The sequence below is a fragment of the Botrytis sinoallii genome, assembly GCF_014898435.1.
Source record: "Botrytis sinoallii strain Bc 23 chromosome Unknown BSIN_012, whole genome shotgun sequence".
Lineage (NCBI taxonomy): Eukaryota > Fungi > Ascomycota > Leotiomycetes > Helotiales > Sclerotiniaceae > Botrytis > Botrytis sinoallii.
The window spans coordinates 1491677-1504449 of record NW_024066039.1 but is presented as its reverse complement, the minus strand read 5'-3'; the positions used below and the strand labels follow the sequence as shown (position 1 = coordinate 1504449).

Sequence of the window (12773 nt, the reverse complement as noted above, 5' to 3'; positions counted from 1 at the left end):
ATAGCGATGATGCGAAATGAATTACACGATACAAGCCTGGCGTTAGGTGTGGTCACTGCGTACCAATAGAGGAGTTCAGATCACCATGACATTTATGATAATAATGAAAAATAGATCAATTTGATCTTTAAAAGTACGAAAAATACCACATTTTGTATCTTTGCCAGTTGTAACGGTGCATTTCATTTACATTTGAGCCTTTGACTCAAGCCATTAGCCTCATCTGTCATCAAGATGTTGTATACCTATCGACTACTGCTCGGGGTACTAGCTTTTCTGGAGCATCAACGATTTTTGCCCTTGTCCAACTTCCGATCCTCTAGCAGACATCAATCTGTGAAGTTCAACGCCAATCAAAGTCCCCATCCGATCATAGCCCTCTTCTGTGAAGTGTAAGCCATCGGTCCAGATTCGTCTACGTTCCTCTTCTGGCATGCTCCAATACGGTATAGCATCATGAAGATTCAGCACATGACTAGATGGCAATTCAGCATTTGCTGCAAATTTTCACAAAGCACACTCACAAATTTTCAGCTTGGTGAGCACGAATCATACCATTCAGATAATCTCTTCGCTGGTCGAGTTCTGGCCTACAAGTACCACATTCTGGGATGGTCAAGGCCAAGACTTGAGTTCCTCGAGAAAGAGCGTAATCCCAGACTTTCATCAGATATTCAAAGACGAGGTCGACATCTTGATTTTGAGTAAGATCGTTAGTGCCTCCTAATATGACCATCCAGTTATAGGGTACTTCGATCTCATTGTCTGGTACGGGTTAGTAATGTTATCTAGGGTACCCGACATAGGTAATCACAGCATCAATCCCGCTCAGATAACCACAGTCACAAACATAACAGAATTTAGAACAGAGGACGACTTACACAAGATATCTAGTCTTGGTAAGTAGTGTCCAGGAGGACTGACAACTTGATCTCCCGGTAATCCTTGGACATCTGTTTTTATCGAGATATAGGGTGACGAGGTTTGAAAAGTATCCTCTAATGCGAGAGCATATGGATGATTGGATGGCCACCCATGTGTTAATGAATTGCCAAAGCACAGAATGTGAACCGGATTCATAATGAGCATGATGATGATAGGAGGATAAGTCGTGTACCCCGCCTTGTTAGTATTTTGTGGAGTATATCTGTTACCGGGACAGTGTCTCTGTTTACTCGCAGGATATGGACAGATGTAATGATGAGTTTCGGATATCTTTGATGGAATAACTGTTGGAGGAATAGGGAATTTACAAGACTTTTTCGCAGATGTGTTGAAATCAAATTACAGCTTCTGAATGTTTTTCATGAATTAAATGACAGCGTGAAGTGTGGTTCGAGTGTGTATAAAAACAGAAGGAAGCTCTAGACTGTGCGGGATCTTCCGGTTGCCTACCCGGGTTACGGTTGCCCTGCCATGTAAACAATCAAATCTAATTTCACCCGCGAAAAAAGAACCTGGAAATACCCAACCTCATATTAAAAACTTCACGCGCCATCTTTTACGCGCATCTTCCCCCGATTCTGACATTATTTTGCTTGAATAGAGGATGTAATAAATTGGAGCCAGATTACATAATTTTTGATTCATATCGCACAAATATCGACATTCGATTCACTGCCCATCTTTCATCACATCGCCCCAATGGCGACGGCTTCACCCACCCCAATGGGTTCGAGTCAATTTGCAGCTATCCGAAGACCTGCCTCACGAAATACATATAAACCAGCTCCTACCCGACCCTCTTCTACCAGGCCAGATGTCGAATCAGCTCGGCATTATTCGCTCAACGACAGCTCCGACGACGAAATTCCAATGCCGATGAAATTGAGTGCCTTAACAAAAGCTTTACTAGATGACGAGGCCTCAGTTGTTGAAACTCCAATCGCTGCTCGTACAACACCAAAGGCTCCTGAAACTTCACACACAAGAGTGGAAAGTGCAGGTATATTGGGATCATCTACCAGGGGGAAGCAATCGCCGCTTGGGAGCCGTGAAAATAGCCCTACCTATCCGCGAAGAATTGTGCGAGTGAGTGGTACGCCCGGCTCTACGTCATTACGAAGAGGTCCCTCATTATCTAGTGCGGTTCAGAAGCACAATGAACAGCAAGCGGCACCAAAAACGGATGAGGGCGCATTAGACCTTAGCACCCCCGCACCTGTACCCAGGACCGTACGAGTATCTATCGGTAGATCTTCAATTGGCTCTTCCGGAAGACCTTCTGGTAGATCAGAATCACCACAACAGGAAAATGAGTATGAAAATGAAGGGCCATATGAATATCCTTCAACAGTTACAAGGTCACAATTAGCTGTGAGCCAGGGAAGTGTTTCGAGATACAATCCCTCTGCCGCCGGTCGTTCGAGGTATGGTGAAGAGATAGGATTGCAAAGTTCCATGAGAGTCAAGAGAGGTGCAGTTCCAAAAGTTTTTGGAACATTTATGAGAGGCCCAGCTCGAAGAGGACGACCACGGATATCTCAGTCAGATGAAGAACAAAGCCCAATGGAGGAGAACGGAAACAGCAATGAAGTCGGATCCAACCAAGAACCTCAAAGTCAGGAATCACAATACCAGGCACGGGAAAGCCAAAACAAAAGTCCAACGCCGGAGTTAGAAGTAGCTAGGCGGGCTCCAGTTTCCTCGTACAGAGATTACGCCTCTTCGGGCAGTCCTCCTAGCTCGAGAAATGTTTTAAATGCAGCCCTGCGTTCCAGATCACCACCACCTCCCACTATATCTGGTTCTCGCGAATCCGATCCTCGCTCCGTTCCCTCTGCGTCGAAGCAACAGCCCGTGTTCAAGATACCAGCTCCACGTCCAGGTGTTCCCGCGACTTATGATCAAGAAAATGACGCGCCCCCAACATTCAAGCGAAATAAACAGCCTTTAACAAACACAAATAGTGCAGAAAAACAAGCTCGGCCAGAAAGCTTCGATATACGTGCTAATGGGTCTCCGGAAAGACGTCCTCTGGCTGTTCGAAGTCAGAATACTCCTCGAAGGCCTGCACCACCACCACCAAAGATGTCCGTATTAGAGGCCGCGACTAGTACTGCTGGTGCCGCTACTACATCGCACGCCAATGCCCGAAGAAATAGGCTAAAGGTCAACGGGAAAATATTCACACGCTTGGATGTTATTGGACGTGGAGGTAGTTCAAAAGTATACCGAGTGATGGCAGAGAACTCAAAAATATTTGCATTGAAGCGTGTTTCCTTGGAAGACGCAGACGAATCGGCTATACGTGGTTTCAAGGGTGAAATCGACCTACTAAAGAAGCTGGGCTCCGTAGAAAGAGTAATTCACTTATATGACTACGAATTAAATGATGAGAGAGGAGTTCTTAGTGTGGTAGGTTACATCGTCCGCATTTCTTACAAAGAGCAAGTCAACTAACGTTCACCCAGCTTATGGAGATGGGAGAATTGGATATGAATACAATTCTAAATCTACGCATGAAATCTGAACAAGCCAAGTTAGACGTCAATTTTGTACGCTACTATTGGAAAGAGATGCTTGAGTGTCTCCAAGCTGTTCATGCTTACGATATTGTTCATTCTGATTTGAAACCTCACAATTTTGTCCTTGTTCAGGGCCGTCTCAAGCTGATAGATTTCGGTATCGCCAACGCGATTCAAACAGAAGAAACCGTGAACGTCCACCGCGAAACACAAATCGGTACACCAAATTATATGTCTCCTGAATCCCTCATGGACTCAAACGCTTCTGATGGGAGGAATCGCAATGAACCAAAACTCATGAAACTCGGAAAACCATCCGATATATGGAGTTTGGGCTGTATACTTTATCAAATGACCTATGGTCGTGCTCCATTTGGTCATATTCAAAACCAACTGCAGCGCTGTCAAGCGATCATAAACTTCAGCCATGAGATCGAATATCCAGCATACGGTGTGGGTGGTGTTTTGGTTCCCAGCTCTCTGATTCGAACACTCAAAAACTGCTTGAACCGAGATCAGCATAAAAGACCATCGGCGGAAGAACTATTAGGGGACAACGACACATTTTTGAACCCGTTAGAAATCGATATGGATAAGCACTTTCCCATGACAGAAGAATTGCTAGGCAGAATTTTGCAAAATGTTATACAAAAGTGCGAAGCACTAGGGAGAGTGCCTAGTGAAGGAGAACTCTTGACTTCGTGGCCTAAAGGGTATTTCGCAAGTTTAAGGAAGGCCGAGAGGGGTGGGGCATGATTGTCATTGAAGACGTTGGAGATACGAATTGGAATGGATCATGAAAATTAATGCAAACAAATGGAGTTTGTGAGCTGAATGAAAGGTGTTCGGCGTTTACTATTATTGTCATTACCTCGCTCCAAGATTCGGAGACAGGTGGCATCATAGACAAAGAGATCAGGTGGTAATTAATGTGTTTAAAGTATTGTATGATTCGATGGATTGGAAAAGAATGGCGTTTTGGGTATACTTTTTCTCTTTCCCTTCGTGGTGCTTTGGGAGTTTGTAGGATATACCAAATTCAGTTTTAGTTTCAATTATCAGTTTAAGAGGAGGAGGGGATGAAGGAAGAGAGATAAATGAGATTTCTATATTTCAAATTCTAAGTCTTGTGCGAGAATGTCGTGATGTTGAGTTAGAGTTGTGATAGGCACTGGTGTTGTTCCTTTGGCTATCTTGTTCGGTGATGATGCGTTTTTTGTCTTTTTTCGTTTTTGAGCTCACCGAGCCACCGCATCTGGCTGATCTACATAGATTTGATAGCTATTCTTCCTGACGAGGTTTTGTAAAGACACCGACAAGATGATTCAAACTTATTAGATTATGTACAAGTTCAAGTATACAAATACTAGATACGCAAATGTGAACGTTATTTTTGCATCTAAATAAAAGAGGGTCTTATTGGACGCTTCAATCGTCAAGTAAAAGGTGCGTTGGAAGCGAGACAACAAATAAGGGACACAGGATTATAGGTTAAATTTAAGGGGGGTAGGGAGGTAAGGTTAGACGGGTGCACGGCTCATTACGTCATCACTAAATTATTGTTTAATCTTCAAAGTCAATCTTCACTTGACATTGTCAGATTTTGAGAATCGCAAACAAATTATATCTCTGCATAAGCAATACCAAAATTACCATGCGATCGTCCGTGATACAACGAAGCCTTATGCGCTCGTGTAGGACGGCTTCCACTCGACCTGCAATCGTTCGCCACACAGCCCTCGTTTGCCAAATCTGCCACCAGCAATCCACCCCTCTTTCCCAAGCTGCTGCTACGATTCCCTCCCGCGGATACGCATCTTCGTCCACGAATCCCTCACCATCTGCTTCACCAGACCAAACTACTCCTTCGGTTGCCTCAACTCCACAAACCCACTACGATCTTTTCCCCCTCACTCTTCCTCGCGGTCCGCCACCCTCCGGCCCCTTCCACATCGACGTTCGTGCGCTGCGCAATGAATTTCTCCGTCTGCAGGCAAGTGCACATCCAGATTTACACTCAGCGTCGAATAAAGCCCGCGCCGAAGCTACCAGCGCTTTGATCAACGAGGCATATAAAACATTACAGTCGCCTCTATTGCGGGCGCAATATCTGTTGGGACTACAGGGTGTAGATGTACATGATGAGACTGGGAAGACCGGAGGGGAGGCGGGAGATAACGAGTTATTGATGGAAGTTATGGAGACAAGGGAGGAAATGGAGGAAGCGGAGGAAGAGGGTGATTTGGATGGACTGAAGGTTCGGAATGAGGAGCGGATTGCTAAGTGTGAGGATGTGGTAGGGAAGGCTTTGGAGGCTGGGGATATGGAGACGGCAAGGAGAGAGACGGTCAGACTGAGATATTGGGTCAATGTGAGGGATAGTTTGCATGCGTGGGAGAAAGGCAAGCCAGTTGTTATGGTGCATTGAGGGAGTTTAACGAGCATCGGGGTGTGAGTAGAAGTCATGGGGTTTCCACATTCGATGTCGCTTTTGACGACGATTTTGAGATATACTCAACACGTAAATCAGGCGATAGTACTTGTACTGGTTCCAATCAGTCGTCCCAACGTACGACAAATGACGTTGGCCTTGGTTCAACTCAGAAACTGTTTTTTTCCTGAGGTGGCCGAAGTGGCCGAAGTATCGGCTTATCAACCCAAACCGATCAAATCAACACTTCACATCTAGTCTGAAAGGACACTTCTCCACTTCTTCTCAATGAGATTCTACTACGAGATTGCAGCGGCCCTAGAAGACAAAACGCTGCCTGCATGATTATGCTAACTGTCTGAATGCATGTCATTAAATAGCATTAAACACAATAGATGTGGAAACTTGGGGTAGAAATATTCTGGGAGGAAATCATGGTCAAGATTTAGATATACCCGGCTTGAGCAATCGGCAAGGCCTGTTTTACAGTTTCTTATTGTATAATAAAGAATTCACAACTCCGGTTCGTTCTCAACTACTTGTCCTTGTGCGTGAGAATGGAAATGGCGCTCTGAACATAACTGATCTGTGCAGCTACGCAATGGCTCGAAAATCATGCTCAACACAAGGTGGAGACGAGATTAGTAATGACAGTTCGGCGTCAGTCGCCATCATGGATCATATGGAGATGTAGGTGTCTCAATCCTAGACTGTTGTCCCGTCTAGCCATGTGATTGTGCATATCAGTTTGAGGATTTATTTCTTCTTTGTTTCTTCTCTCATCTTATATTGCCAATTGGGCTGACTCGTCTGATATGTCGTCTGGTAGCGATTTTCACGTTGGATTTGCGGTGGAGGTTCGATAGCTTGATTGAGCTTCTCCATCATTCTCTTATGCCCCAGCGATGGCGCATCATATTGAATTGGTACCCATGGCGCATCCGAGTTCTGATTACCATCAAGCATACTTGCACACATCACATGCATTGAACAAACTCAACATCTTCACAGATAAAGTCATCAACAAAAGTAGGTAGGCAGTATTCGCTGTGTTTCTATTATGAACATACACACAGAAGCTTTTCCATCCCCACTAATCTTTCACAATTCCAACAGACAATCATACAGTCCGGTCAAGAGAAGAAGAATAAAAAGACAGACAAACATATGCCCAAATAAAATCTATAGAAGAGAAAGGATACCCAGACGCCAATTCGCTAGCCACAGACGGGCGCATAGCGGTACTCACGTTACAAACGCTCTCATTAAAGGTGTTAATTGCATCTCCTCATGAAGCAAAGACAATATAGTATATCCAGAGAAAGGGTGATTTTTGTCTTTTCGTTTCGTAACCGTAATGGGGATATCCCCGTTCAAACTCATTCATCCGTCGATTATCCTTCCATCCGAGTTCGATCATAAATCTTATGAATTGCCATTCGCGGCATCCTTTGGCTTCGATTTTCCCATGATCTTTTGCCATGCCTTGATCACCAGATCCTCCTTGAACCTCTCCCACCATGTTCTGTTCAAGAAATTACTCAGCTCCCTGTAATTATACATCTCACCCCAACAATCACGTCCCCACTCGCAACCTGCCATATTAACCAAGAAATCCCGATCATGTTCATCATAATGAATTCGCGTATCGTTTCCGTTATCCGAGCATGCTCCAGGTGGGAAACTATTGATTTTGCGCTGTGGAATAAATGCGGTATGAGGACGTATCCAAGGTTGATTGATGTACAAGAATTCGAGCGCGTCTTGTTCTTTATGCTCCCATTCCATGTGTTTTTGTTCATAGCCAACAGGGTCCCACCATACGTCGAGAAGGCGATCAGTCCATGCGCTGCGTTTGACGAAGAAAGAACCAAGATTGAAGCCGGAACAATCTTGTGGGACTATGAGGTTTATAGAGCTTGCTTGGCCGTCTCCGACTGTGCTACGAGATTCGGCATCTAGGTAGGGAGAGTCGAGAGGGTGTGTAATGTTCAGTGGGTTATAATCATTGATATCGCGGTAGGTATTTTTGGCAAGGCTATTGAAGATGTGGGATTGGAGGGAGTAGGAAGGTTCCATGATGAAGGTGTTGAGGTCGAGCCACCAAAACCTGCGCAGTGTTAGCTTCTAAGCTCCATTCGTTGCATATCAGGGTCCAATTTACCATTCAGCTTCAGGATATTTTCTCAGAGAATTTCGGATAGTGTCAACCTTTTCCCAACTCTCTCTCCATTCGTGTGCGTATCTCTTCTTGGTGCTCATGTCCACGATCTCCAATTCGTATCCCCATTTGTTTGCGTATTTCCGTTTGTTTTTCACGCTGTCTCGTTCGATTGCCCATTCCCTTGGTCCCTTCCACTCCATAACTCCACCTCCTTGATTTGCTGCCAATATTATAACGAACTTTTTGCCCCCTCCAAAATGCGTTGCTCGGCGCCACCAGTAATGTAAAGCTATCTCGAGGTCAGAATTTCTCGCTGTCCCCCTGCTCGATGGGTTGACTTACGTGTAGAATAGAAAAGAATTATCATCATTACAAACCCCAAAACAATCATAAATCGCAACTTCATCTTGCTACTGACTCTCGCAAGACCGTTTCTTATACGTGCCAGCTTAGATGAACCTAACAATCGTCCGCGCCCCAATTTCTCTTTTTCCGCATAACTGCCATCCCCTCCCATGTGAAAATGCGGCAGACTATTTGATATATTTCTGATGTGCCGATTGAAGAAGCCATTGTTTTTGGTTGAAAATGAAGGGTAACCATTTACTTCCTCGCTCTTTGCTCTCGCAGACTCCCAAGTCACCGAACCTCCATTTCCGCCTGTCCTTTGCATTTTATTTGGGCTAGATCTTCCACTGTCATTGGCATAAGGGCTTGAAAGACCTGGACTAGCCCATCCTCCTCCAGGTCTTGGAGATGGACTTCGCGATAATGACATTGAACCAATCGGTGTTCCAGGTATAGGTGATAACACCCGGGTGGAGGAATGGGAGGAAGTTCGTTCGTCGGGCTCAATTCCTGTCTTTATGTGTATTGATGACCGTTTTCGATGATGTTGGTGGGAGGATTTTAAAGAAGAAAGACCGGAGGACGCCAGCTTGACGAAATGACCAAAGAAAGTCAAAAAAATTAATACACAATAAATTTAATGAGCCACTATAACTAGCTCGTTCCTATCACCTTACTCGAGCTTTTCAAAAAATTCAAGTTGCGACCACTCTATGGAATGAATTCGTTGGCTGAATGCAAAGTGTCCTGAGGTTCTTGGCGTTCTCTCGTGCTTATTAGATAAGGGATGGATGGTGTAGCGGTACTGTACTTTATTTACTCGTATTTCTGCTTTGAGAACTACTGGCTTGAGCGTTTTATTGAATGGCGTTTTTGATTTGTTTGTGATATTTGTGTGAAGTTGAAGAATTGAATACGATATACATGTATGTATGAGTATGACTATGAGTATAGTAAGATGGCAAGATGGCAGGATGGCAGGATGGCAAGAAGGAAAGGAAGTGAAGATGAATTAAACTATATACTATGTACTTGGGTCAACAGATGTAATTATTCCTCTGTTCCTATACCAATCCTTTCTTTCTCCATTTATTAATGAAATTAACAAAAATCTGAAATTAATTTATCTTGTGTAATTACGCTTCATTGATAGGGGTAATCTAGAAATCTATTATGCTAGGGAATCTCGAGGGAATATTACGCCCACACGCGGCACGCCGAGACGCCTTATTATATGTTGACTGCTGCTGCTGGGTAAACTGGGGATCCGATAGCAATTTCTTATCAATTGACTTGGTCATACTTGGTGTAGGAGTCTCGAGGGAGTCTACTGGCTCGACTGAGTAGTAGCTATCCTATCCTCGTCTCATCTGGTGCATCTTCCCAGGTAGGTAGGTAACCTTATTCCTCTCCTTTAAAGGTTATTATACCTTAAATTATGGAAACATACGTCGGATACACAATCGGTGAACAGACAACCTTGGTGCGTGTATAGGAGTACAGTGGCTTAGCTTAGGCTTCTTACTGAAGACACGATGAGGTGATGAGATCTTTCACATCTTGAGCTGAACGTTACAGCCGTTTTCAATACTTTGCTCATCGAAAACAACAAAACGGTGATATATGCTAGGTCTGACATTGACAAGGCAGGTCTTGGAGATGGATACAAAGTCACCACGACAGCCGTCATTAATTTCCAAAGCAATATGTATATCTCGCAAGTTCAGTGGGTCTTGGAACTGGACATGGTGGCATCTCAACGGTGAAGAATCTATACGGTCAAGATGGTGAGCTGCATACGACAACTGCAGACAATACGAGGATGTCCATACCACTGTCGCCGTCAACATCACAAATGAGGATTCAAACACCGGACAGAGTGTTAGTAAGCTTGTCACCACAACTACCATGAGTACCTAATACGAAAGAGTTGCCCAAAATTATTCGCAGCTGGATGGGCAAGTCGGAGGTCATGAAGACTACTACTAGATACTCAAATACGAAAATCGAAGAGAGGGAATAGATGCTTCTCAAAAATGATCTCCCACTGACCACATGCCAAGGAGCAGACCTCGCAGGCTTGTTTCCACTAATATGCACATCATATGATCACACGTGATACGATAATCACCAAACCTCCATGGCCTTGTGGGATGATGAATTATACTTCTTCAATTTCTACATGCAAGACTTCTAATTCATCTGGGCTGACCATTTTTCTTCATTCTTTACATCCAACAGTGACAACAAAACCATGCATGGTAGACATTCGAAAACAACACTATCTCAAATTCAACTTCAAGCTCCTACGCAACGCAACGTCCCTCTTTCTTGCAAGCACCAGCACATCCAATTGCATAAGCAGAAGCCCATCCAGATGCAGCAATAGTGGGTGCACCTGAATGTTTTCCAAAATAACACATTCCGGTGTCCTTTTGGAAATCAACAGATTGACACGCCAATGTGAATCCGCAAATCTTCATGCATTCCTCTAAAGAGCCTGCTTGTGTATCACCGATAGGGATCGTTCCATGGCGCTTGCAACAGTCCATTCGGAATCGCTGAGCATAGTTAGTCACAGTCTCAAACTTCGCTTTCTCTCATTAGACACTCACTTGTCCTGTTGGAGAATCCCATGTTTGTCCATCAGCATTTGGGCATTCTGTTGAGCAAAGGTATGTCAGGTCGTCTTGCTTTGCAGATGTTGGTGGGTCAATGACAACTGCAGATGCTTTCTTGTCTACAGAGAATAATCAGCCTCCACCGAATCAAAATAGGTAATATGAAATAATTACTGGTAGCATCTGAGGTTAAAGCTTCAACGCCAGCCTCAAACATTTTACACTCCCAGTTGGGCTTTCCGTTAGCAAATGTTACACTATCTTAATCAGTCTCGTTCCAATATTTCTGATAGACTGTACTTCATACCTCTTGCATTCGGGAATATCTGCACAAGCAGTCATGCATTCGGCAAAGTCATGAAGTGGTCGGCTTCCAGAGATCGTAATTTCAGCTGTATTCTCGAAGCCGCACTTGACCTTGAAGTATGTGCCCTGTGGAGTCAAAAAGGTCTTTCCATCATCTGAAATTGTCAGTGAATAAGATAATTCCTGTAAATTTGAGTATGTGCTTACTGGTTGGACATTCGCCATCCGTTGTGAAACTTGCACTGGCGGTCACACTTTCTGCGAGGGCTACCTTGGGTGCTGGGCATTCTGGTGGTGTGCGGTACTCTGTATCGGGACGCTGCTTGCGCTCTTCGAGAGGAAACCAGGTGTGCGTTCCTGTAAGAGGAAATGTCTTTTCTTGTCAGTAAAATAAGGCAAAATATAATAAATCTCCTCTTTCTAACTTAGTTCTACTCACCGGTATGTACTACTAAAGTTAGCGGATCGCAATCACACTCAAAGACTAAGCAATACACATACCTCCTGCTTTGTTGCACATATTTTGTAATTGATGTTCCAATCGGCAGACTGGCAATTTGGAAGGGTCGAGCAATAATCTGCACATTCCTTTTGTGTAGCTGTGGTCGTAGAATCAAGATGCTTAGCAAGGGTACCGTGATCGCATTTTAACTCGAACGTCACACCATTTGCCGTCGTGTATCTTGCTCCGTTATCTGCCGGACAGGAATAGACTTTGGGTCTCCCCGCTGCAGGGTCCCCGGCAACGGGAGCAGTTGAGGCGCCAGGTCTACCAGCAGCAGGAGCAGCGCCTGAAGCCGCTGGCTGAATTGGGACTTGATCAGGAGGAGGTGCACTGCCAGGTCGACCAGCCGCGGGTGCTGGGGCAGGAGCTGCTGCACCTGGACGTCCTTGAGCCTGATCTTGAGCGTTCACAAATGGCTGGCATAGAAAGAAAAGGGAAAATAGTACAACGAGGGTACTTCTAGTGAGGCCCATCATGATTGTCAATGAAATGTGACTCAAGAAGGATAGTAAGAAGATGAAGGCGAGGATATCTCTCGCAAGCGTGTAGAGGGGAAATTCAGCTTTAAAGTTGGACTTGATGGAAATTTAAACAACAAGAGTGTTTCTTGTTCGGATGACAACGGAAATGGAACATGGGCCTCAGCTATTCTAAGGTAAATACAATTCGTTCCTTAGATTAGCCCCATATATGTTCATGCATCCTTGTGCTCATCTGTGATGCCACTATATTCTCCAAGCCAGGTACAAGTTTTTATTTTCCGATAAAACCTATCACTTTTCCAACCGAGAGGATAATATCTCCCCGTATTGCAATTCAAGACACTTTCAGCCGGCAATAAACAGTTACTGTCACACAACAAGGTTGGTTCAGGTGCGCCGCATTTCTTGAATTGATATTTTACAGACAGTATCCATGGATCACTGAGATA

The 12773-nt window shown here is 44.4% G+C and overlaps 6 protein-coding genes across 6 annotated transcripts; 2 read left to right on the top strand and 4 right to left on the bottom strand.

Moving 5' to 3' along the window:
• Positions 1-82: 82 nt before the first annotated feature.
• EAF02_007380 (uncharacterized protein) lies at positions 83-1302 on the bottom strand. The gene is made up of 3 exons (XM_038903428.1): positions 882-1302; positions 525-765; positions 83-475 (listed from the first exon to the last, which is right to left on the bottom strand). Exons 1-3 carry the CDS (start codon positions 1087-1089, stop codon positions 268-270), a joined length of 657 nt encoding a protein of 218 aa, XP_038756907.1. The 5' UTR covers positions 1090-1302; the 3' UTR covers positions 83-267.
• A 342-nt stretch (positions 1303-1644) lies between these two features.
• EAF02_007379 (uncharacterized protein) lies at positions 1645-4223 on the top strand (the record flags this gene model as incomplete). Its single annotated transcript, XM_038903427.1, has 2 exons — positions 1645-3357; positions 3414-4223. 2 exons carry the CDS (start codon positions 1645-1647, stop codon positions 4221-4223), a joined length of 2523 nt encoding a protein of 840 aa, XP_038756906.1.
• An 898-nt stretch (positions 4224-5121) lies between these two features.
• Positions 5122-5895, top strand: EAF02_007378 (uncharacterized protein; the record flags this gene model as incomplete). The annotated part of the gene is made up of 1 exon (XM_038903426.1): positions 5122-5895. One exon carries the CDS (start codon positions 5122-5124, stop codon positions 5893-5895), a length of 774 nt encoding a protein of 257 aa, XP_038756905.1.
• A 759-nt stretch (positions 5896-6654) lies between these two features.
• Positions 6655-6864, bottom strand: EAF02_007377 (uncharacterized protein; the record flags this gene model as incomplete). Its single annotated transcript, XM_038903425.1, has 1 exon — positions 6655-6864. One exon carries the CDS (start codon positions 6862-6864, stop codon positions 6655-6657), a length of 210 nt encoding a protein of 69 aa, XP_038756904.1.
• A 459-nt stretch (positions 6865-7323) lies between these two features.
• Positions 7324-8840, bottom strand: EAF02_007376 (uncharacterized protein; the record flags this gene model as incomplete). The annotated part of the gene is made up of 3 exons (XM_038903424.1): positions 7324-8008; positions 8063-8351; positions 8405-8840. 3 exons carry the CDS (start codon positions 8838-8840, stop codon positions 7324-7326), a joined length of 1410 nt encoding a protein of 469 aa, XP_038756903.1.
• Positions 8841-10716: 1876 nt separating this feature from the next.
• On the bottom strand, positions 10717-12318 carry EAF02_007375 (uncharacterized protein; the record flags this gene model as incomplete). The annotated part of the gene is made up of 7 exons (XM_038903423.1): positions 10717-10971; positions 11026-11150; positions 11206-11288; positions 11339-11492; positions 11545-11710; positions 11777-11785; positions 11839-12318. 7 exons carry the CDS (start codon positions 12316-12318, stop codon positions 10717-10719), a joined length of 1272 nt encoding a protein of 423 aa, XP_038756902.1.
• Between the last annotated feature and the right edge of the window lie 455 nt (positions 12319-12773).

Bases quoted from the DNA above. Each gene is read 5' to 3' on its own strand.
- EAF02_007380 (XM_038903428.1), bottom strand. From the start codon at position 1,089: ATGCTCATTATGAATCCGGTTCACATTCTGTGCTTTGGCAATTCATTA. The intron at 766-881 runs GTAAGTCGTCCT...AACCCGTACCAG, and splicing joins ACCAAGACTAGATATCTTGT to ACAATGAGATCGAAGTACCC. The intron at 476-524 runs GTGAGTGTGCTT...ATTGCCATCTAG, and splicing joins GCTCACCAAGCTGAAAATTT to TCATGTGCTGAATCTTCATG.